Genomic DNA, 22,715 nt, shown 5'->3' on the forward strand with positions numbered 1-22,715 from the left:
GTGGCTAAATAAAAATGTGTTAAGAGAAATTAGGAAAAAACGTAGGGCATTTAAATTATTCAAAGAAAATAGTACAGACTTAACATACAATATTTATAAGGAATGTAACAATGCATGCAAAAAAGCAATCAAATTAGCCAAAATTGAAAATGAAAAATTAATTGCAAATGATTCTAAGTCTAACCCTAAAAGGTTCTTTAAGTACATTAATAGTAAAAAAAATCTAAGAAGGACAATACATGTACATTAAAATGCATGGAGAGTAGCATAATTTAATAGTGACAGGGAGAAGGCTGAGGTACTAAACCAGTTCAGTTCTTTTCTTCAGTATACACAAGAGGAACCAATGGAGGATACTTTGGAACAAACTAGAACATGCCAGTACATACCATTAACTGAGTTATGTATAGAGCAGTGCTTTCCAAACTGTGTGTCGTGACACATTAGTGTGTAAGCGGCAGTGTGTAGGTGTGTCCCTGCTTCAGCACAGATTTTTTTTTAATTTTAATTTTTTTTTAAATGTTTTTGAGTTTCCGACTTTCCGCCTGCCTGCTACGCATATCATGGTTGACGCATGATTGATACCTAGTGGGTCACAGATCATCTTAACCTATTGGCACAGCTTAGCGGGAACTGAAACTATTCCCATTGGCGGCTTTGATGGCACATTGGCTTTTGACTGCACGTGTAGTTTCCTCAATCGGCTTGTGACTGCATGTGTAGTTGGTGAGTGGGACAGCTGCTTGGTGATGAAATGCGAGTGTCTTTTTATAATATTTCACCAAATATTCAGAAACTGTGTTCATCCTATCAACCTCATACATCCCATTAAAATAGTAAATAGCTATTGGTGTTGTTAGACTTTTATTTTTATTTTTTTAATTCTTGCACATACATACTGTTACTTGTAAATACATTTTGTTATTATATAATTTATGTGTGTCCGTATCTCTTAAAACAAGTTAGTTTAACCTCCTGTTTGCAACTGAATTACTGTGTCGCAAAATGATGTAGGTCTGAAAAGTGTGTCAACAACATGAAAAGTTTGGAAAGCTCTGGTATACAGGATATCAGGAAAAAACTGGATTATATTAAAGTAAATAATACTCCAGGCCTAGATGGAATTCACCCAAGGGTGTTAAGGGAATTTAGCACTGTTATAGACAAACCTCTACTCCTTATTTTTTTTAAGACTCGTTGACCTCAGGCATGGTCCCCCAGGATTGGCGTAAAGCTGAGAGTTCAAATTAGAAATAGATTATGTCAAACTAATCTAATTAGATTCTATGAGGAAGTAAGTAAAAATATAGATAAAGGGGAATCAGTTGATGTGATATACTTAGATTTTGCAAAGGTGTTTGATACAGTGCCACATGAGAGATTATTGCACAAAATTAAGGGACTGGGAATAGCTGAAAATGTTAGCTCATGGATAAATAACTGGATAAAAGATAGGGAGCAACAAGTAGTAGTGAATGGATCATACTCAGATTGGACAAATGTAATCAGTGGAGTCCCCCAGGGATCTGTACTGGGTCCTGTTCTTTTTAATATTTTTATAAATGACTTGGAGCAGGGATTAAATAGCAACATCTCTATTTTTGTAGATGATACTACAAGTTAAGTAAGGTCATTAGGTCAGAGCAGGATGAACTTTCGTTAAAAAGGGATCTGCAAAAGTATGGCAGGTAAATGGAAAATGAGATTTAAAATGGGAAAATGCAAGGTTCTACATTTTGGAAGTAAAAATAAGCAGGCAATTTATTATTTAAATAGGACAAGACTTAGCTAAACAGAGGAAGAAAGGAATTTGGGAGTAGTAATTGATAACAAGCTAAAGGTGGGTGCACAATGCAGGGCAGTGGCTTCAAAGGCTAATAAGATACTAGCGTGTATTAAGAGTCATTGATTCAAGGGAGGAAAGGAATACTTTTGTCACTATATAAATCCCTGGTAAGACCTCACCTTGAGTATGGAGTGCATTTCTGGGGACCGATCGCAAAAAAAAAAGATACTGCAGAACTAGAAAAAGTTCAGAGAAGGGCCACAAAACTAATAAGGGGAATGGAGAATTTAAGCTATGAGGAGAGGCTAGCTAAACTGGGTCTGTTTTCTTTAGAAAAAAGGCGCTTGAGAGGTGACATGATTACTTTATATAAATATATTCAAGGCCCATATACAGAGATGGCAGAATCTCTGTTTATGCCAAGAAAATTGTTTGTGACGAGGTCACAATTTAAAAAGGAAGTGGAATAGAAGGTGCCACAATAGTGCACAATTAGTCGTACTTGGTCTACACACACGCAGTAAATATTATACTCACAAAGTATAAGGCACTTGAGAAATGCCACAAACGCCTGCTAGACCTTTAGTAGCTGTCCAGATAGCTATCCCCTCAGCAACTTAATCACACTAGCCGTCGATTTTCACAGGTTCGGAGAGGATTTTGTCAGCGCCAAACCCATTATCTGCACAAGATGGAGGCAATATATTCCTCTGGATAAGGCCCAATATCAAGTGAATTCACAATAGTGAAAAACGGAATGTGGGGGGAGAAAAGTAGCTGATAAAAAGTTGTGATCCAAAAGTCTTAAAAGATATACAGACTTTTATTTAAAATTGTATAGTATCACACAATGCGTTTCACGGTCATACTGGCCGTTTCATCAGGTGTATACATCATTAAAAATGTCACAACTTTTAAACCCTATTTAGTGTCTAATGCTGTTCAGAGCGCATGCGCATAGGTTCACCTGCACAAATGAGCTATCGTCACTCATAGTTCTCAATCAACCCCCACCCTATTTGGGGCATGTTCTCCAATGAATCATATCCACCTATATACCTATTTGGAATCACATATAAGATAAACATATAAATGTATACCTATCTAGTATATCAATGCGACGTTACACAATTTATTCATCTGACAATATTGGCCTAAAAAGAAACATACAACAGTAACAATATCGCAAATGGGGATAAAACACATTTAATTAACATTAATTATATATATATATATATATATATATATATATATATATATACACACACCCTATTTCCTTAAAATTCATGTACCCATTATAGTAATCCTCTTCTTATACATATATATATATATAATGGACAGCTATATCTCTCCTTCCATATTTGCTAGATCACTTTGTTTGCACACATGTTTCAACCCTTCCTTTATCTTAGGTATAGGAACGAATTCTACCTTAATTTGTTAGCGGTGTCAGGAGATTAGGTGTGAGGAGGTTATATACTTGTTTAATCCTTGTGAGAAAAGAATATGTTGTATAGATCCGTTTTATGAGTGATCGTGCATCACATGTATACGAGGTTAAACACCAACTTCCGTGTATCCTATATTCAACCTATCCCAACAACACACTAAGTATGGCATTACATCTGTCCTATCACATGGGGGGGGGGGTGTGCCTTCTAAAAGGCCCTTCTATCAACCAGATCGTCGTCATTGGTTGCGGTCACTGTGAGTCATAGCAGTACTCACATGATAGGCCCTTTCTCCCGTGATGGGAATTTATGAGCATCTGTAGCCGTTCCCTACCTTAATCAATACACGCTAGCTGATCTATCTATGCAACATTTATCACGTTCTGTCCGATTATACATACTTCGTTTAATCTAGCCTAATGAGTTCTTTCACAACCACCAACGCTTCGATTTGTCAGAACAATGCTACACATAGTAAATTACCACACAAACACGGTAGGATGAGAACACTCGTAATCGATATAACTAGTTAACGCCTATCTCCACAAATAAGCGGAACTACGAGTGTCAGTATAAATATAGGCGACACTAAAAATGAAATACCTATACGTGACCATATTGTCGTTCACCTAACTTGTCATATATAATATGGGTATAAAAGAGAAAAATGGTAGGGATGTGTGATAGTTAATCTACAAAAATGGTGAACTAATCAAAACCTGAAATGTAAAAATAATTATGACTATTACCTAATATTTTAACATGTGTATAGTATGTGATGATATGTAAGCGAATTATAGTCCCCCACAAAAACAATATATATTAGTATTATATTATTTTATTATTATATTAGCCTATAATCTGAAAATCTATGTTATAAAGGAAAAATATATATTTATATAAAAACATAGTCCATAAAATTAGTGAATATAAGTAAAAAATAACTAACCTTCAGTGTACTGATACGAATTGACCTATGAATAGGAAAAAATACACTATATGCATGTGCAAGTGTATAATAGGTCGGTCAACATAATGTTGACATGTCTATTCCCCAACCCAGTGTCAAATATAGTCTAAAATATCTAAATGTGTATGCTACAATGTCCAAATTATCATATAAAAAAACTTACTAATATTGTTTAAACTAACTAAAGCTGACAATCCTGGATCATAGTCCCAAATAAATGCCTAATTCAACAATACAATAATAAACACCAAAAATCAAATTTGTTAAGGATATAACTAACTATATGTACCCACATATGATATAGATTGTACCTAGGTGGTGAAATAAATATCCTTGTTTTTTAAACACATGTGACATAATTATCCCCACCTTAACGTGTATTCGAAAAATTGATATGAAAAACTCATATATCCTTATCTACAAATACCAAACCCACAATATACTTAGAAAGCTGCCAAATCTATAAGTTTGTTCAAGCCAGAGGGGAACAAAGATTGCAACCTAAATATTCAAAAAGTTTCCCTATGGTGTAAACGCACATACCTATTAGTACCCACAGTGTGAGTGATATGTTCCAAAGGGGTAATTCTAAATGTATGATGACATCTGTTGTGCTGAACTATATTGTGTCTGGATACACTCAGCTAGATCACGACTCTTGCGTTAGCCTTAAAAAGCAGCGTTGAGAGATCCCAATGCTGCTTTTTAATGCCCGCTGGTATTACGAGTCCTGCAGGTACAGGTGTACCGCTCAGTTTTCTTCCGCGACTCGAGGCTACCGCAAATCCCCTTACATCAATTGCGTATCCTATCTTTTTAATGGGATTTGCCTAACGCTGGTATTGGAAGAAGTGAGCGGTAGACCCTCTCCTGTCCAGACTCCTACTGCATATAAAAGCCAGTAGTTAAGAGTTTTATGGGCTAATGCCGGAACATAAAGCTCTTAACTAAAGTGCTAAAAAGTACACTAACACCCATAAACTACCTATTAACCCCTAAACAGAGGCCCCCCCACATCGCAAACACTAAACTAATTTTTTTTAACCCCTAATCTGCCGACCAGACATCGCCGCCACCTACATTATACCTATGAACCCCTAATCTGCTGCCCCTAACATCGCTGACACCTACATTATATTTATTAACCCCTTATCTGCCGACTTGACATCACCGCCACTTTAATAAATGTATTAACCCCTAAACCACCGCACTCCCGCCTCGCAAACACTAGTTAAATTTTATTAACCCCTAATCTGCCGTTCCTAACATCGCCGACACCTACCTACATTTATTAACCCCAATCTGCCGACCCCAACGTCGCCGCTACTATATTAAATGTATTAACCCCTAAACCTAAGTCTAACCCTAACCGTAACCCCCCCCCTAACAAATATAATTTAAATAAATAAAATTACCATCATTAACTACATTATTCCTATTTAAAACTAAATACTTACCTATAAAATAAACCCTAATATAGCTACAATATAATTAATAGTTACATTATAGCTATTTTAGGATTTATTTATTTTACAGGCAACTTTGTATTTATTTTAACTAGGTACAATAGTTATTAAATCGTTATTAACGATTTAATAACTACCTAGCTAAAATAAATATAAATTGACCTGTAAAATAAACCCTAACCTAAGTTACAATTACACCTAACACTACTCTATAATTAAATTAATTACCTAATCTACCTACAATTAATTACAATTAAATTAAATAAACTAAATTTACGAAGAAAACCCCCCCACTAAATTACAGGAAAAAATGTTTACAAATTTTAAAACTAATTCCACCTAATCTAATCCCCCCCATTCTGATCTGCCACCCTAGGCAAACAATGCCCTGTTTGCCTAGGCCAAAATATGTCCCTGGACATCTTAAGGAGTAGGAAGGGTAGGAGAAAGAGGCGTTACCTTTAAGCACGTAAATGGGGGAGTGGGTAGTTTTGTCCACACCCTTAGAGAGGGGGTTTCTCACCTGGTAAGTATTAACCATGGATGTGAGCCAAGATATAGAAATGTCTTACATTTGGTTAATTTCTAATTATATTATTCTACAACATTATTTCTTCCATTGCCATATGACAAATGAATCCATTATATAATCGATTTTTATAGAGAGTTTATATAGTTGAAAATCAAAATATGAAGTATAAGATTGTGTGGCTGATGCTGTGATATTTATTTTAGAAAGATGTATCCCAAGGAAACAAAATAGCATTGAAAGTATCGGTTTAAACGGGCAGTAAAGTAAAAATTCTACTTAAATTGATTAGATAGAGCATGTCATTTTAAACAACTTTCCAATGTACTTCTCTGATCAGTATTGCTTAGTTCTCTTCAGGGTGGATTTGATTTAAATCACACTAGTCTGTAAGACTGATTTAAATCATTGTTTTCATTTTAAGAATAATACAAATTCAGATTATTTTCCCGGTTATTTTAGACCATTACTGATTTGGTTATTATAGATAGATCATTGAAATTAGTTACATTATTGGGTTGTGACATTTCTCCGGTATAATAGGTTAATCATTCATATTTGATCAACTTTTCAGCTGTACTTTATTGAAAGGAGAAAAATAATAATTATCTTAATGATAACAATTTAAATAGTTTAACTTAACTAAAGAAAAAATAACATTACCTTAATAATAGCAATGTTAATAGATGTTTTTTATTTAACTTAAACAATAACATTATATTTAATTTATAATGCTTGCCCCTCCCTCCTCACACTTAGGTCCTTGGCAAATCTATTCCACTCTAAACAATCTTCTATTCAGTGAGCTTCTTGAAACCTAGTAAGGGGTTGATTCGGTGTACACAGGTTTGCAGGGGAGCCATGACAGTAAAGTAAAAAGTTAAATTTCATGATTCGGAAGAAACATGCAATTTGTTGTATGTTTTATCGGAAACCCAAATGTTTTTTCTTTCATGATTATGTCCTTTTTATGGTATATTTTTCAACTCTGTATGTTCATTTTATGACATTTTTGCTGTGAAGAATGGGCATGTTATTTCTGCAGCCACAAAATCACAGTTTTGAGAACTACAAAACCAATAATATAATATGTGATATCTTCTAGATCTGACAGAAACCTCTAAAAGAGCATTGACATTGTGAAAGGATTTAATGGAATTAATTTACCAAAAAATAAATAAAGATTGCAGCCATGAATATACAGCATCTTGCTATATAATTAAAAGCTAATCTATATATCAGGATGACTAACCTTTAGATTATAATGTATCTTAAATAGAAACTATCTTTAGGTAGATTTTTTTTTTTCTCTAAAAAAGCAGTTTGTTTAAGAAAAAAATAATATGATAAAAATAAATAAAAAGATTTGGTTGATTTAAAAGTAATTGATTTTATCGACCCTGGTTCTCTTAGTATTCTTTGTTAAAGAGTAACCCTAGTCAAACTCAGCAGTGTGCCCATATCTTAAGCCATATGACAGCAGTGTTTGTAACTATGTTAACAATGTTGCAAACACGGCTGTCATAGGCTGCTATATACAGGTGTATGTATGCTTCTAAGCTCCTATCAGCCTGTCTAGGTTAAGCCTTCAACAAAGGATACCAATAGAGCAATGCAAATTTGGTAATTGAAGTAAATTGGAAAGTTGTTTAAAATTGAATGTTATGTCTTAATCATGAAAGTTTAATTTTGAATTTACTGTCCCTTTTAAACTAGTAACAGGAATCCTGTAGGGAATATAAAATAATTCAACAATAATGTTGTTGGAATTAAGTGAAATGAAAGCGTGATCATTTGTTTGTTGATTTTAGTAAAAGCATACTTTTGTTGCATTTATTGATGGGCTTCTATGCTAATATTTAATCTGACTTCTTTCCTTCAGATTGGGGTTAAGCAAGGAGGCATCCTGCAAATGAATGTTTATGAGAAAACTATACAGCACCAGACCCCTGATCTTCCTTGTCAAGACCTGTTACAAAATACAGCTGAACAGAGTAGCCCCCCACCTGCAAGAAGTGGCAAGAGGCCTTTAGGGCATTACTCTTCGTTGGCACGGGCAGTGGGGCAGGAGATGCCAAAGCTAGAAATCTCTAACAGCAAGGTAATTTTACAAGAGCACAATCTATGTCAAATGTATTTTGCATATTTAAAATATTTGGAAGTTTAATATAAACTAAGAAAAAAATGTTACTGAAACTTATGCGTTTACACCACCTTGGGTCACAGAGTTTGTTGTACTATAGGTGACCTTCTTTGAACAAATGTGTTTGTATTGATCTAATGGTATTATCTAGATTTACACACTCTAACTTACTTATATACATTATGTGATATGTTTCATAGGTTTTCTTTTTCTATTCATGTATCTATTTGTATAAGAGTCTTGCTTTAGTGGTATTTTAACTGTCATTTTGAAAGACTTGATCTTACAGATCTAAAGATAAAGTGATGGTGGTTGTAAAGGGTGCAGTTCTGAGAAACGCATGCAGCAAGTAGTTGTTTCTCTCAGGCTGTAAACCCTCAAACAGTATTTGATCCTTCCCCCTGGGGGTAATACTGGGCCTCAAATATTTAGCTTTTTTTTTTTTTTTTTTATAAAGCTGTGTCTTCCGCCGCACTGGTTAGAACATTCAAATCATTTCACCTTCCCTTTTTATGCAGTTGTTTGTCACTTTGTTTTACATGATCCCTTATCAGTTGTTCTGATAAGTTGGGATAGGACACTGTAAAGATTAAATATTAACATATAGTGTTGCTGAGCAGTGAGTACTTCTTTCGTGTGTAAATATGTGGTATTGCTTGTTAGGTTACTGTATGATGTAATCATAAAGGTTATAGATATTATTCAGTTAGCTAATATGTTTTGCAATGGTATAGTTAATTAGTATCTCTAGTGCTTACATTTTCATTGGTCTTGCCTTTCATTTCTTACTCTCTAGAAATCTATATAAAAGATCAGAAATTAATTAGTAATCCTTCACAAGAGCATGTTTGCCATTAATTGGTAAACCACCACAATAATATGCTAGTTAGAGGGACCTAAAAATGCCTACATTAGCAACTTTTATGTCCCATTTAAATAATTGTTAGAAGTGCAATAGGAGCTGATTGATCATCAATCTCAACCTCTGTTAATAAAGTTGAGTGAAATAAAATGTGTAGTAGGATTTCGTGGGAAATGGTGGATTGTTTAAAGAGGGAGTGAGAGTTTGGGTAGAGGGTACAGTATTCAAATCTGTGTTCTTGCAACTCCATGCACGGTAGAGAAGGATGGGCTTTTGCTCCTCTTTCTTTCAGATCACTAATGGAACCTTAGAGGGATACTCACTTTCTCCTCTTTTTTTGTTTATCCTTCTTATGGAACCATTGGCAATAGTTCATAATCTTGAGCCAGAGATTTGTGGTTTACACATGCATGGCACCTCACAAAAGGTTGTATTGCTTGCATATGACCTTATGATAACACTATCAAATCCACATTAGCTTTCTAAGATTGTAAGAGTTAACTCTCCTTATATGTTAGAGGCATTGTGGGGAAATGGCTACATACTTCCTAATTTGGTGGCAGTGCTCTCTTCTAAGTAAGATAATGTATAAAGTCTTCAATTTCGGGCCTTTCTGAACATAAGTATACCCAAGGTTCCTAGGCTGAACTATACAGTGTACTGCGCACAGCTGGCACTGATGCAGCCCGTAATGCCGGGTGTACATTGTACTGCGCATAGCTGGCACTGATGCAGCCTGTGATACCTGGAGTACATTGTGCATAGCTGGTACTGTTGCAGCCCGTGATGTCTGGTATACTGTGCTCAGCTGCTGCTGTTATAGCCCGTGATGTCTGGCATACACAGTTTACTATGTACAGCTGGTAGTGTTACAGCCTGTGATGCCCGGTGTACAGTATACTGCGCACAGCTGGTACTGTTACAACCCGTGATGCCTGGAGTACACTGTGCACAGCTTGTACTGTTACATTACCGTAATGTCTGGTATACGCAATATACTGTGCTCAGCTGCTACTGTTGCAACCCGTGATGTGTGTTCTCATGTTGTACAGATGATCAGGCAGCCTAGAAAAATAGTGACCCATTTGGAAGGAACATAGAGGTTGTTTTACACCAGGGGTGCCCACACTTTTTTGTGTTGGGATCTACTTTTCAAATGACCAACTCAACGAGATCTACCCACTAAAAATGGTGTTGCTCCTAAGCTTACATTCCTGCTTTCTCAAAAGATACGAAGAGAATGAGGAAAAATTGATAATGGGAGTAAATTAGAAAGTTGTTTAAAATTGCATGTGGTATATCTGTATCATGTCACTCTTACAGTACTGCAGGGATGCCTCGATGTCCAGGCATCCCTGCAGTACTGTTCCGGAGTGCCGGGACCGGATTGATCACTCCCCCTTGAGTGATCACTTCCGGTTTTGCTCCACGTGGAGCCCGGCAGTGCAGCAGAGCATCAGAAGCGATCGGACACGCTTGGACACGGATGCTCTGCTAGTGTGCTAAGTGCCTCGGTGGGTCGAGGTACTTAGGCTATATATAAAAAAAAAAAACACATAAAAAAACGTAATAAATAAATAAAAAGCCCCTATATAGCCCCCCCTCCCCCACGAGGCTTCCAAAATGGCGATACCCAGTGCATTATGGGGCCACTGGGGGTGTCCCTAGCCTGCCTCATCATAGGGGCAAGCTAGGGTCACCCAATCTGAGCCTTCCCACACAAAAAATAAATAAATAATAAAATCTCCCATTTGTAAATATTGACTTTGATCAGTGTGGATCTCCCTCCCTCTCCTCACTTTTTGTTGGAGAGAGAGAGAGACCTGTATTTAGCAGAGAGAGATTTATTTCTTTTATTTGTTAAAAATTTTAAAATCCAAAGGCTCTTTTCAGAGCCATTAACCCCTAGCTTGCCAGTGATCACTATAAATCACTGGCAGTAGCATAGCTGCACTTTTTTGCTGTCTGTGCATTTTTTAGGGGTTAATTTTTGTTGTTGTAATTTTTTAAAAACCCAAAGGCTCCTTTCAGAGCCATTTGGCTAATTTAATTTAAAGAGTATTTAACCCCTAGCTTGCCAGTGATCGCTATAAATCACTGGCATTAGCATAGCTGTACTTTTTTTTTAAAAAAAACCCCAAAGGCCATTTAGTTAATTAATTTAATTTTTCTGTGACAGATACAATAATGTCACAGAAAACATATAGTGCTGAGGAGGCATATGCCATCCTTGCATCAGAGTCAGATGCCTCTATGTCTGACTCAGACCCCAATTTTGACCATGCCATATGCTCAGATACATCATTAGATGCAGTCTCAACTGATAGTGATGTATCTGTGGCTGCCAGCCACCCTGCTAGGAGGAGGCGTGTTGCTGCCATTGCCGCTGAAGAGTGGGTAACGCCTCATCTCCAGAGGCCAGATATCCCACCCTTCACAGCAAATGCTGGCATAAATATAGATGTGGCAGGTTTTAGCCCCCAACAGTTTCTGGAGGTGTTTCTGGGCGATGATGTATTGGGGAACATTGTCGCCCAAACTAATTTATATGCCCATCAGTACCGTGCTGCAAAGCCTGAAACATATTTGGCAAAGCAGCAATGGGCCCCCATCAATGTGCCAGAATTTAAAAAATTCTGGGCATTGGCTATGCTGATGGGCATCATAAAGAAACCCTCCGTTCGCTCCTACTGGAGCAGTAGCCCCATCTGCTCTACCCCCATTTTCTCCCAGAGTATGTCGAGGCAGAGGTATGAAATGATTCTTCATTTCATGCACTTCAGCGACAACAGCCTGTGCCCCCCTAGGAAGCATCCCCAATTTGACAGGCTGTATAAAATCCGCCCCCTGATTACCCACTTTTCTGCCAGGTTTGCAGAGGCTTATACACCTGGAAGGAATATATGCGTTGATGAATCCCTGATGAAGTATAAGGGAAGGCTGGGATTCAAGCAGTATATTCCTTCCAAGCGCTCCAGATATGGAGTAAAGGTGTATAAGCTCTGCGAGAGCGAGACTGGGTATACTCAGGCCTTCCGGGTGTATGAGGGAAAGGATAGCCACCTTGACCCTCCAGGTTGCCCAGAACATATGGGAACCACTGGCAAGATTGTCTGGAACCTGATATTACCCCTAATGAACAAAGGGTATCACTTGTACTTAGACAATTATTATACAAGTGTCCTTTTGTTCAAGCTACTGTATTGCTTTGATACAGTAGCTTGCGGTACTATTAAAAAGAACCGCACAGGTTTTCCAGGACAACTTGTACGCACCCGGCTACGAAGGGGGGGGACCTCATCTCTGCGCCAAGAGGAGCTGTTGGCACTTAAGTACAGAGACAATACCTTCTTACCACCATCCACACAGAGAGGACGGTGGCGGTCTCTGTACGTGGCAGAGCTGAGATCATAAGGAAGCCAGTGTGCATCAAATCTTATAACCGGCATATGGGTGGGGTTGATCTGGCTGATCAGCTGCTGCAGCCCTACCTAATTATGCGGAAGACAAGGGCCTGGTACAAAAAGGTTGCAATATACCTAATGCAGATTGCAACCCACAACGCTTTTTTGTTGTTCAAAAAAGCAAACCCTGGAATGAAACATACGTTTTTACAGTTTCAGCTCCAGATCATTTCGGGGATTTTGTACCATGATGCACCTGCTCCCCGGGCGGTGATGGGAGAGAGCAGAGTTGGGGCTACTCATTTTATTTTTTTTGGTTATGTTTATTGTTAAATTTTTTGTTATTTTTTTACTTTTAATGTGCCAGATTTTTACATTTCACTAATATATTTTTTTTCTAAAATCGGGCTGTCTTTTTTTTATTTTTTTTATACCAAAACTCCAATTTTTTTGGCTAAAACGGTTGCTTCAAAGGCATCAAAGCACACCATATACAATACCTTGGGGTGTCAACATTTCAAAAATTTACACTTTCTCCAACATAGGTGTGTCCGGTCCACGGCGTCATCCTTACTTGTGGGATATTCTCTTCCCCAACAGGAAATGGCAAAGAGCCCAGCAAAGCTGGTCACATGATCCCTCCTAGGCTCCGCCTTCCCCAGTCATTCTCTTTGCCGTTGCACAGGCAACATCTCCACGGAGATGGCTAAGATTTTTTTGGTGTTTAACTGTAGTTTTTATTCTTCAATCAAGAGTTTGTTATTTTAAAATAGTGCTGGTATGTACTATTTACTCTGAAACAGAAAAGAGATGAAGATTTCTGTTTGTAAGAGGAAAATGATTTTAGCAACCGTTACTAAAATCGATGGCTGTTTCCACACAGGACTGTTGAGATGAATTAACTTCAGTTGGGGGAAACAGTGAGCAGACTTTTGCTGCTTGAGGTATGACACATTTCTAACAAGACTTGGTAATGCTGGAAGCTGTCATTTTCCCTATGGGATCCGGTAAGCCATTTTCTTAGTTTTAAATATAAGAATAAAGGGCTTCACAAGGGCTTTAAAGACTGGTAGACATTTTTCTGGGCTAAAACGATTACTTTATAAGCATATTTAATGGTTTATAACTTTGAAGAGTTATTTTAATCTTGGGAATTCTGTTAAAAAAACGGCAGGCACTGTATTGGACACCTTTTTCACTGGGGGCCTTTTCTAGTCATAGGCAGAGCCTCATTTTCGCGCCACTAATGCGCAGTTGTTTTTGAGAAGCAAGGCATGCAGATGCATGTGTGAGGAGCTCAGATCCACTGAAAAAGCTTATTGAAGGCGTCATTTGGTATCGTATTCCCCTCTGGGCTTGGTTGGGTCTCAGCAAAGCAGATACCAGGGACTGTATAGGGGTTGAATGTAAAAACGGCTCCGGTTCCGTTATTTTAAGAGTTAAAGCTTTCAAATTTGGTGTGCAATACTTTTAAGGCTTCAAGACACTGTGGTGAAATTTTGGTGAATTTTGAACAATTCCTTCATACTTTTTCACATATTCAGTAATAAAGTGTGTTCAGTTTAAAATTTAAAGTGACAGTAACGGTTTTATTTTAAAACGTTTTTTGTGCTTTTGTTATCAAGTTTTTGCCTATTAACATGTCTGAACCATCAGATAGACGATGTTCTGTATGTTCGGAAGCCAAGGTTCCTCTCCATTTAAATATATGTGATGAATGTGACAAACAAAGTAGGGACAATGATGCCACTGATAATAATGTTGCCCAAAATGATTCCTTAAGTGAGGGGAGTAAGCATGGTACTGCATCATCTCCTTCTATGTCTACACCAGTCTTGCCCACTCAGGAGGTCCCTAGTTCATCTAGTGCGCCAATCCTCCTTACTATGCAACAATTAACGGCTGTAATGGATAATTCTATTAAAAACATTTTAGCCAAAATGCCCACTTATCAGCGAAAGCGCGACTGCTCTGTTTTAGATACTGAAGAGCATGAGGACGCTGATGATAATGGTTCTGACATGCCCTTACACCAGTCTGAAGGGGCCAGGGAGGTTTTGTCTGAGGGAGAAATTTCAGATTCAGGAAAAATTTCTCAACAAGCTGAACCTGACGTTATTACATTCAAATTTAAATTGGAACATCTCCGCGCTCTGCTTAAGGAGGTGTTATCTACTCTGGATGATTGTGACAATTTGGTCATTCCAGAGAAATTATGTAAGATGGACAAGTTCCTAGAGGTCCCGGTGCCCCCCGAAGCTTTTCCTATACCCAAGCGGGTGGCGGACATTGTAAATAAAGAATGGGAAAGGCCCGGCATACCTTTTGTCCCTCCCCCTATATTTAAGAAATTATTTCCTATGGTCGACCCCAGGAAGGACTTATGGCAGACAGTCCCCAAGGTCGAGGGGGCGGTTTCTACTCTAAACAAACGCACCACTATCCCTATAGAAGATAGTTGTGCTTTCAAAGATCCTATGGATAAAAAATTAGAGGGTTTGCTTAAAAAGATGTTTGTTCAGCAAGGTTACCTTCTACAACCAATTTCATGCATTGTTCCTGTCACTACAGCAGCGTGTTTCTGGTTCGAAGAACTAGAAAAGTCGCTCAATAAAGCATCTTCTTATGAGGAGGTTATGGACAGAGTTCAAGCACTTAAATTGGCTAACTCTTTTACCTTAGACGCCACTTTGCAATTAGCTAGATTAGCGGCGAAAAATTCAGGTTTTGCTATTGTGGCGCGCAGAGCGCTTTGGCTAAAGTCTTGGTCAGCGGATGTGTCCTCCAAGAACAAATTGCTTAACATCCCTTTCAAGGGGAAAACGCTGTTTGGCCCTGACTTGAAAGAGATTATTTCAGACATCACTGGGGGAAAGGGCCACGCCCTTCCTCAGGATAGGTCTTTTAAGGCTAAAAATAAAACAAATTTTCGTCCCTTTCGCAGAAACGGACCAGCCTCAAATTCTACATCCTCTAAGCAAGAGGGTAATTCTTCTCAAACCAAGCCAGCCTGGAGACCGATGCAAGGCTGGAACAAAGGTAAGCAGGCCAAGAAGCCTGCTACCGCTACTAAGACAGCATGAGATGCTGGCCCCCGATCTGGGACCGGATCTGGTGGGGGGCAGACTCTCTCTCTTTGCTCAGGCTTGGGCAAGAGATGTTCAGGATCCTTGGGCGCTAGAAATAGTTTCTCAAGGTTATCTCCTGGAATTCAAGGAACTACCCCCCAAGGGGAAGGTTCCACAGGTCTCAATTGTCTTCAGACCAAATAAAAAGACAGGCATTCTTACATTGTGTAGAAGACCTGTTAAAAATGGGAGTAATTCATCCTGTTCCATTAGGAGAACAAGGGATGGGGTTTTACTCCAATCTGTTCATAGTTCCCAAAAAAGAGGGAACATTCAGGCCAATTTTGGATCTCAAGATCCTAAACAAATTTCTCAGGGTTCCATCGTTCAAAATGGAAACCATTCGGACAATTCTTCCTACCATCCAGGAAGGTCAATTCATGACCACAGTGGATTTAAAGGATGCGTATCTACATATTCCTATCCACAAGGAACATCATCGGTTCCTAAGGTTCGCCTTTTTGGACAAGCATTACCAGTTTGTGGCACTTCCATTCGGATTAGCCACTGCTCCAAGAATTTTCACAAAGGTACTAGGGTCCCTTCTAGCGGTGCTAAGGCCAAGGGGCATTGCAGTAGTACCTTACTTGGACGACATACTGATTCAAGCGTCGTCTCTGCCACAAGCAAAGGCTCATACGGACATTGTCCTAGCCTTTCTCAGATCTCACGGGTGGAAAGTGAACGTAGAAAAAAGTTCTCTATTCCCGTCAACAAGAGTTCCCTTCTTGGGAACAATAATAGACTCCTTAGAAATGAAGATTTTTCTGACAGAGGCCAGAAAATCAAAACTTCTAAGCTCTTGTCAAGTACTTCATTCTGTTCTTCTTCCTTCCATAGCGCAGTGCATGGAAGTAATAGGTTTGATGGTTGCGGCAATGGACATAGTTCCTTTTGCGCGAATTCATCTAAGACCATTACAACTGTGCATGCTCAGACAGTGGAATGGGGATTATACAGACTTGTCCCCGACGATCCAAGTAGATCAGAGGACCAGAGATTCACTCCGTTGGTGGCTGACCCTGGACAACCTGTCTCAAGGGATGAGCTTCCGCAGACCAGAGTGGGTCATTGTCACGACCGACGCCAATCTGGTGGGCTGGGGCGCGGTCTGGAAACTCTTCTCCCGATAAACATTCTGGAACTGAGAGCGATATTCAATGCTCTCAAGGCTTGGCCTCAACTAGCAAAGGCCAAATTCATAAGGTTTCAATCAGACAACATGACGACTGTTGCATATATCAACCATCAGGGGGGAACAAGGAGTTCCCTGGCGATGGAAGAAGTCACCAAAGTAATTCAATGGGCGGAGATTCACTCCTGCCACTTGTCTGCAATCCACATCCCAGGAGTGGAAAATTGGGAAGCGGATTTTCTGAGTCGTCAGACATTTCATCCGGGGGAGTGGGAACTCCATCCGGAAATCTTTGCCCACATAACTCAATTATGGGGCATTCCAGACATGGATCTGATGGCGTCTCGTCAGAACTTCAAGGTTCCTTGCTACGGGTCCAGATCCAGGGATCCCAAGGCGACTCTAGTAGATGCACTAGTAGCGCCCTGGACCTTCAACCTAGCTTATGTATTCCCACCGTTTCCTCTCATTCCCAGGCTGGTAGCCAGGATCAATCAGGAGAGGGCTTCGCTGATCTTGATAGCTCCTGCGTGGCCACGCAGAACTTGGTATGCAGACCTGGTGAATATGTCATCGGCTCCACCATGGAAGCTACCTTTGAGACGGGACCTTCTTGTTCAAGGTCCGTTCGAACATCCGAATCTGGCCTCACTCCAACTGACTGCTTGGAGATTGAACGCTTGATTTTATCAAAGCGTGGGTTCTCAGATTCTGTCATTGATACTCTTATTCAGGCTAGAAAGCCTGTAACTAGAAAAATTTACCATAAAGTATGGAAAAAATATATCTGTTGGTGCGAATCGAAAGGATTCCCATGGAACAAGATGAAAATTCCTAAGATTCTATCCTTTCTACAAGAGGGTTTGGAGAAAGGATTATCTGCAAGTTCTTTGAAGGGACAGATTTCTGCTTTATCTGTTTTACTTCACAAAAAGCTGGCGGCTGTGCCAGATGTTCAAGCTTTTGTTCAGGCTCTGGTTAGAATCAAGCCTGTTTACAAACCTTTGACTCCTCCTTGGAGTCTCAATTTAGTTCTTTCAGTTCTTCAAGGGGTTCCGTTTGAACCCTTACATTCCGTAGATATTAAGTTATTATCTTGGAAAGTTTTGTTTTTGGTTGCAATTTCTTCTGCTAGAAGAGTTTCAGAGTTATCTGCTCTGCAGTGTTCCCCTCCTTATCTGGTGTTCCATGCAGATAAGGTGGTTTTGCGTACTAAACCTGGTTTTCTTCCGAAAGTTGTTTCTAACAAAAATATTAACCAGGAGATAGTTGTGCCTTCTTTGTGTCCGAATCCAGTTTCAAAGAAGGAACGTTTGATGCACAATTTGGATGTAGTTCGTGCTCTAAAATTCTATTTAGAGGCTACAAAGGATTTCAGACAAACATCTTCCTTGTTTGTTGTTTATTCTGGTAAAAGGAGAGGTCAAAAAGCAACTTCTACCTCTCTCTCTTTTTGGCTTAAAAGCATCATCCGATTGGCTTATGAGACTGCCGGACGGCAGCCTCCTGAAAGAATCACAGCTCATTCCACTAGGGCTGTGGCTTCCACATGGGCCTTCAAGAACGAGGCTTCTGTTGATCAGATTTGTAAGGCAGCGACTTGGTCTTCACTGCACACTTTTACCAAATTTTACAAATTTGATACTTTTGCTTCTTCTGAGGCTATTTTTGGGAGAAAGGTTTTGCAAGCCGTGGTGCCTTCCATCTAGGTGACCTGATTTGCTCCCTCCCATCATCCTTGTCCTAAAGCTTTGGTATTGGTTCCCACAAGTAAGGATGACGCCGTGGACCGGACACACCTATGTTGGAGAAAACAGAATTTATGCTTACCTGATAAATTACTTTCTCCAACGGTGTGTCCGGTCCACGGCCCGCCCTGGTTTTTTAATCAGGTCTGATGAATTATTTTCTCTAACTACAGTCACCACGGTATCATATGATTTCTCCTATGCATATTCCTCCTTTACGTCGGTCGAATGACTGGGGAAGGCGGAGCCTAGGAGGGATCATGTGACCAGCTTTGCTGGGCTCTTTGCCATTTCCTGTTGGGGAAGAGAATATCCCACAAGTAAGGATGACGCCGTGGACCGGACACACCGTTGGAGAAAGTAATTTATCAGGTAAGCATAAATTCTGTTTTCATGGCAATAAATAAAACTGGGGTATACAATAGGCCCCAAACTAAAGATAGGCCTATCAGAAGAAATACTCTCACTTTTAATAACTAAAATCACAAGTCATAAAATTGTAACATAACCTTCCCAAAATCCTGGCAAACCTATGCATGGGGGGCATAGGTGTACTCAGGGTGCCTAGCAGAAAACAACAAGAAGTATTTTTTTACACTAACTTACAACAGTCTCTCCTAAATCATAGTCAAAAAGCAATGTGTGTGTAAAAATGAAAATTGAAAAATTACCACCATACACTTTCTCCAATTTTTTTGGCTAAAACAGTTGCTTCAAATGCATCAAAGCACACCATATATACAATACCTTGGGGTGTCAACTTTTAAAAAATATGCACATTCATGGAAACAAATAAATTGGTGTATGTTAAAATACCCCCAAAAAGACAATAGACAAAGAAAATATGTTAAATGTGAAAAAAAAATCACAAACGCATGTCGGACATTTGGCATTACACCCCCCGAACAAGCCAAGAAACTTATGCATAGGTGGTATCACTGTACTCAGGAGATGTTGGTGAACACATATTGAGGTGTTTTTTGGCAGTAACACATAACAGGAACTGAGAATTCATGCCTAAAGTACAATGTGTGTGAAAAATAACACAAAAAAATGACTACCCAAAAGTTTGACAAAGACTGGTGGTTGAATTAGTGCATGGAAAGTGTTATAATACCAGCATTTGAAATACCCTAGGGTGTCTACTTTTCAAAAATATATGGTTTGATGGGGGTAAATTACATTGGCCAGCTTCAGAAATGTCCCAAATAGGACATGGGTGCATGATGACCGATGTGAAAATTCCAAGTTGAAAAACTGGAATGCGCTCTCTAAAAATAAGGGCTTTTAGCCCCCAGAGAACCCAACAGACCTATACATGGGTGGTATCACTGTACTCAGGAGATGCTGCTGAAGACATATTGGGGTGTTATTTGTCCGTAACCCTTAACATTATCAGTAAATGTATTCTTGAATTGCTATTTTGTCAAAAAATCATCACTTTTTTTCTTTTCTTCAAACTTTGGCATAGATTAGTGGTAAAATAGTTGCATGGAAAGAGTCAAAATACCCCATGTTTAATACCTTAGGTTCTGTTCTTTTAAAATATATATATATATGTGAAGGGTTAATCAGGGATTCCTGACAGATATTAGTGTTCCAATGTACTTATCGCTAATTTTGAAAAAAAAATTGTTTGGAAATAGCAAAGTGCTACTTGTACTTATTGCCCAATAACTTGCAAAAAAAGCAAAGAACATGTAAACATTGAGTATTTCTAAACTCAGGACAAAATTTAGAAACTATTTAGCATGGGAGTTTTTTGGTGGTTGTAGAAGTGTAGGAGATTTTGAGGGTCAAAGTTAGAAAAAGTGTGTTTTTTTTTTTCAAATTTTTCCTCATATTTTATTTATTTTTTTTTATAGTAAATTATAAGATATGATGAAAACAATGGTATCTTTAGAAAGTCCATTTAATGGCGAGAAAAACTGTATATAATATGTGTGGGTACAGTAAATGAATAAGAGGAAAATTACAGCTAAACACAAACACAGCAGAAATGTAAAAATAGCCTTGGTCCCAAACGGACAGAAAATGGAAAAGTGCTGCGGTCATTAAGGGGTTAACCCTGACAAAAGTAGCACTGACTTTAATTCAGGTTAACAGGAGCAACACCTTGTGCCATGTTACAAAACACTGCTTTCAAATTACTGCCACTGACCCCCTTTTACTTTGCGCCGCTGGCTTGGCCTGATATGACCCTGTGAGGCTTACACAAATTTCAATAGTGCGCCATGCAGACCATTTTTTTACCGGGTTAACACTTTAATTTGCCAGGCGTCAGACTTATTCCTTTAGCATAGCACAGCAGCCTCGGCCTTTTACTTTTTCTATCCATTGACGCTTAACCTCCTAACTATACTATATCACCCTATCCATTTGAAGAGTACTCACTCAACCATGCTTTTGATAGGCCAATTGTGTTGTCTTTGAAACATCATCTACATTGATTGGTTGAAATCAAAGTCCCTCAAGATCCAATCCTGTAGCACCTTTCGTGTCCGACCATCAGACCGTTTAATGACCTGCACCTTCACGCACTGCTGTAGATAAAGCGGTATCCCTAGCAACTATACTCTACTCACTTCCCAGTGTTGAGATTGCGTAACTTGACCACATAATTTTGATCACATCAGCCGCGATCTACCAGCAGAGTCTTTGGATCTACTGGTAAATCCTGATCTACCTATTGGACACCCCTGTATTACACAGTTCATGGAATGAAAACAAAATCTATCAATTTTAAAATCTTCAGCTGCAATATTTTAATACATAAAAAGAATTGCTTAAATAGCATTTGCTGACTATAGTGTCACAGTTTTCATTAACCCCCCCTTTATTTTGTGTACCCTAAGTTTTCCTTCCCTTTAATTTGTTCCTAATGACCTGCTGTAGTGTATTAAAGTGTTTACAAATAGATAATTTACCTTTTAATTCAGCATTGAAATAGCTGATTTTATTTGTGATACCCCCTACCTATTAATGGTTTTTATACTGTAGTTAAAGGGACAGTATATACCAATTTTCATATAACTGCATGTAATAGACACTACTATAAAGAATAATATGCACAGATGCTGATCTAAAAATCCAGTATCAAACCTTTAAAAAACTTACTTAGCTCTTTTTTAATTAGGTTGACTGGAACACCCAGTGAAAGCAGACCCCCCCCCCCCTTCCTCTGCATATGAAAAGACCCTTTACACAAACAGGAGCAAGCTGGAGTAGGTATAAGTCAGTATACTCTTAAAACTTTGGGACTTGGTTAGGAGTCTGAAAATCAGCACAATGTTATTTAAAAAGAAGCAAAACTATAAACCTGTATAGGCTATTTAAATAGATTATCTACAAAACATTTATGCAAAGAAAAATCTAGTGTATAATATCCCTTTAAGCATAGGCTTTAATAAAGCTGTGTAATCAAAGCCAGCAGAGGTAGGAGAGATAAGTAACATTGTTCTCTCTAAGGCCCCAATATTCAATACAATCGACACAACGACGAGAAATTGCCTTTTACTGGCCTTGTTGGCTTTGCAGTCTGTTGAGATTTTCAAAATAAAGGGGTGGGGCATGAGCAGTACCAGCGAGTGGCGATGTCTCTCCCATAGAAGTCAATGGGAGCGTGACCTCACCACCCGCATCGCGGACATCTACACTTAACAGCATTTTGCTACGGCAGGAGGGACTTGGGGTTTGCTATTTGAAGTGAGCCAACACAGTGCAGACAGTGTGCTCACTGAAACTAAAAATAGCTTCCGTGTAGGCACACTACAAATAATTCCTGTGGGACCTAAGTTTTACTACACTCACTCTAACTACCTCAGGCAATGTTGCCTTTCCAGCTGGTAGTTGGTGAGACGAGCATGGCCGCTACTGTCCTCGCAACCTGCACTTCGCTAATTTGAACATATCAATCTGGTGTCTGTGTCCGAATCAAAGTGCAACATACTCCCACTAACTCCACCTGAACGTCACATCTAATTTACACTCCCCCTGTACCGCCTCGCTACCTCCCACTTACTGCCTACACCTGCGTCAGAGCTAACCTACACCCCACCTGCGCCGCCCAGCTATCTCCCCCTGACTGCCCTAA

General features: G+C 38.9%; 1 protein-coding gene across 2 annotated transcripts in view; it reads left to right on the top strand.

Annotated features, from left to right (window-relative positions):
• The window catches only part of NBR1 (NBR1 autophagy cargo receptor), a 357,560-nt gene that overhangs the window by 39,551 nt on the left and 295,294 nt on the right, over positions 1-22,715 (top strand). For both annotated transcript variants that reach the window (XM_053699587.1, XM_053699588.1), the window contains exon 6: positions 8,085-8,303. In XM_053699587.1, the coding sequence (XP_053555562.1) occupies positions 8,085-8,303 (219 nt within the window). The remainder of the gene's footprint in view (positions 1-8,084; positions 8,304-22,715) is intronic.

Source organism: Bombina bombina, chromosome 1 (assembly GCF_027579735.1).
Source record: "Bombina bombina isolate aBomBom1 chromosome 1, aBomBom1.pri, whole genome shotgun sequence".
NCBI lineage: Eukaryota > Metazoa > Chordata > Amphibia > Anura > Bombinatoridae > Bombina > Bombina bombina.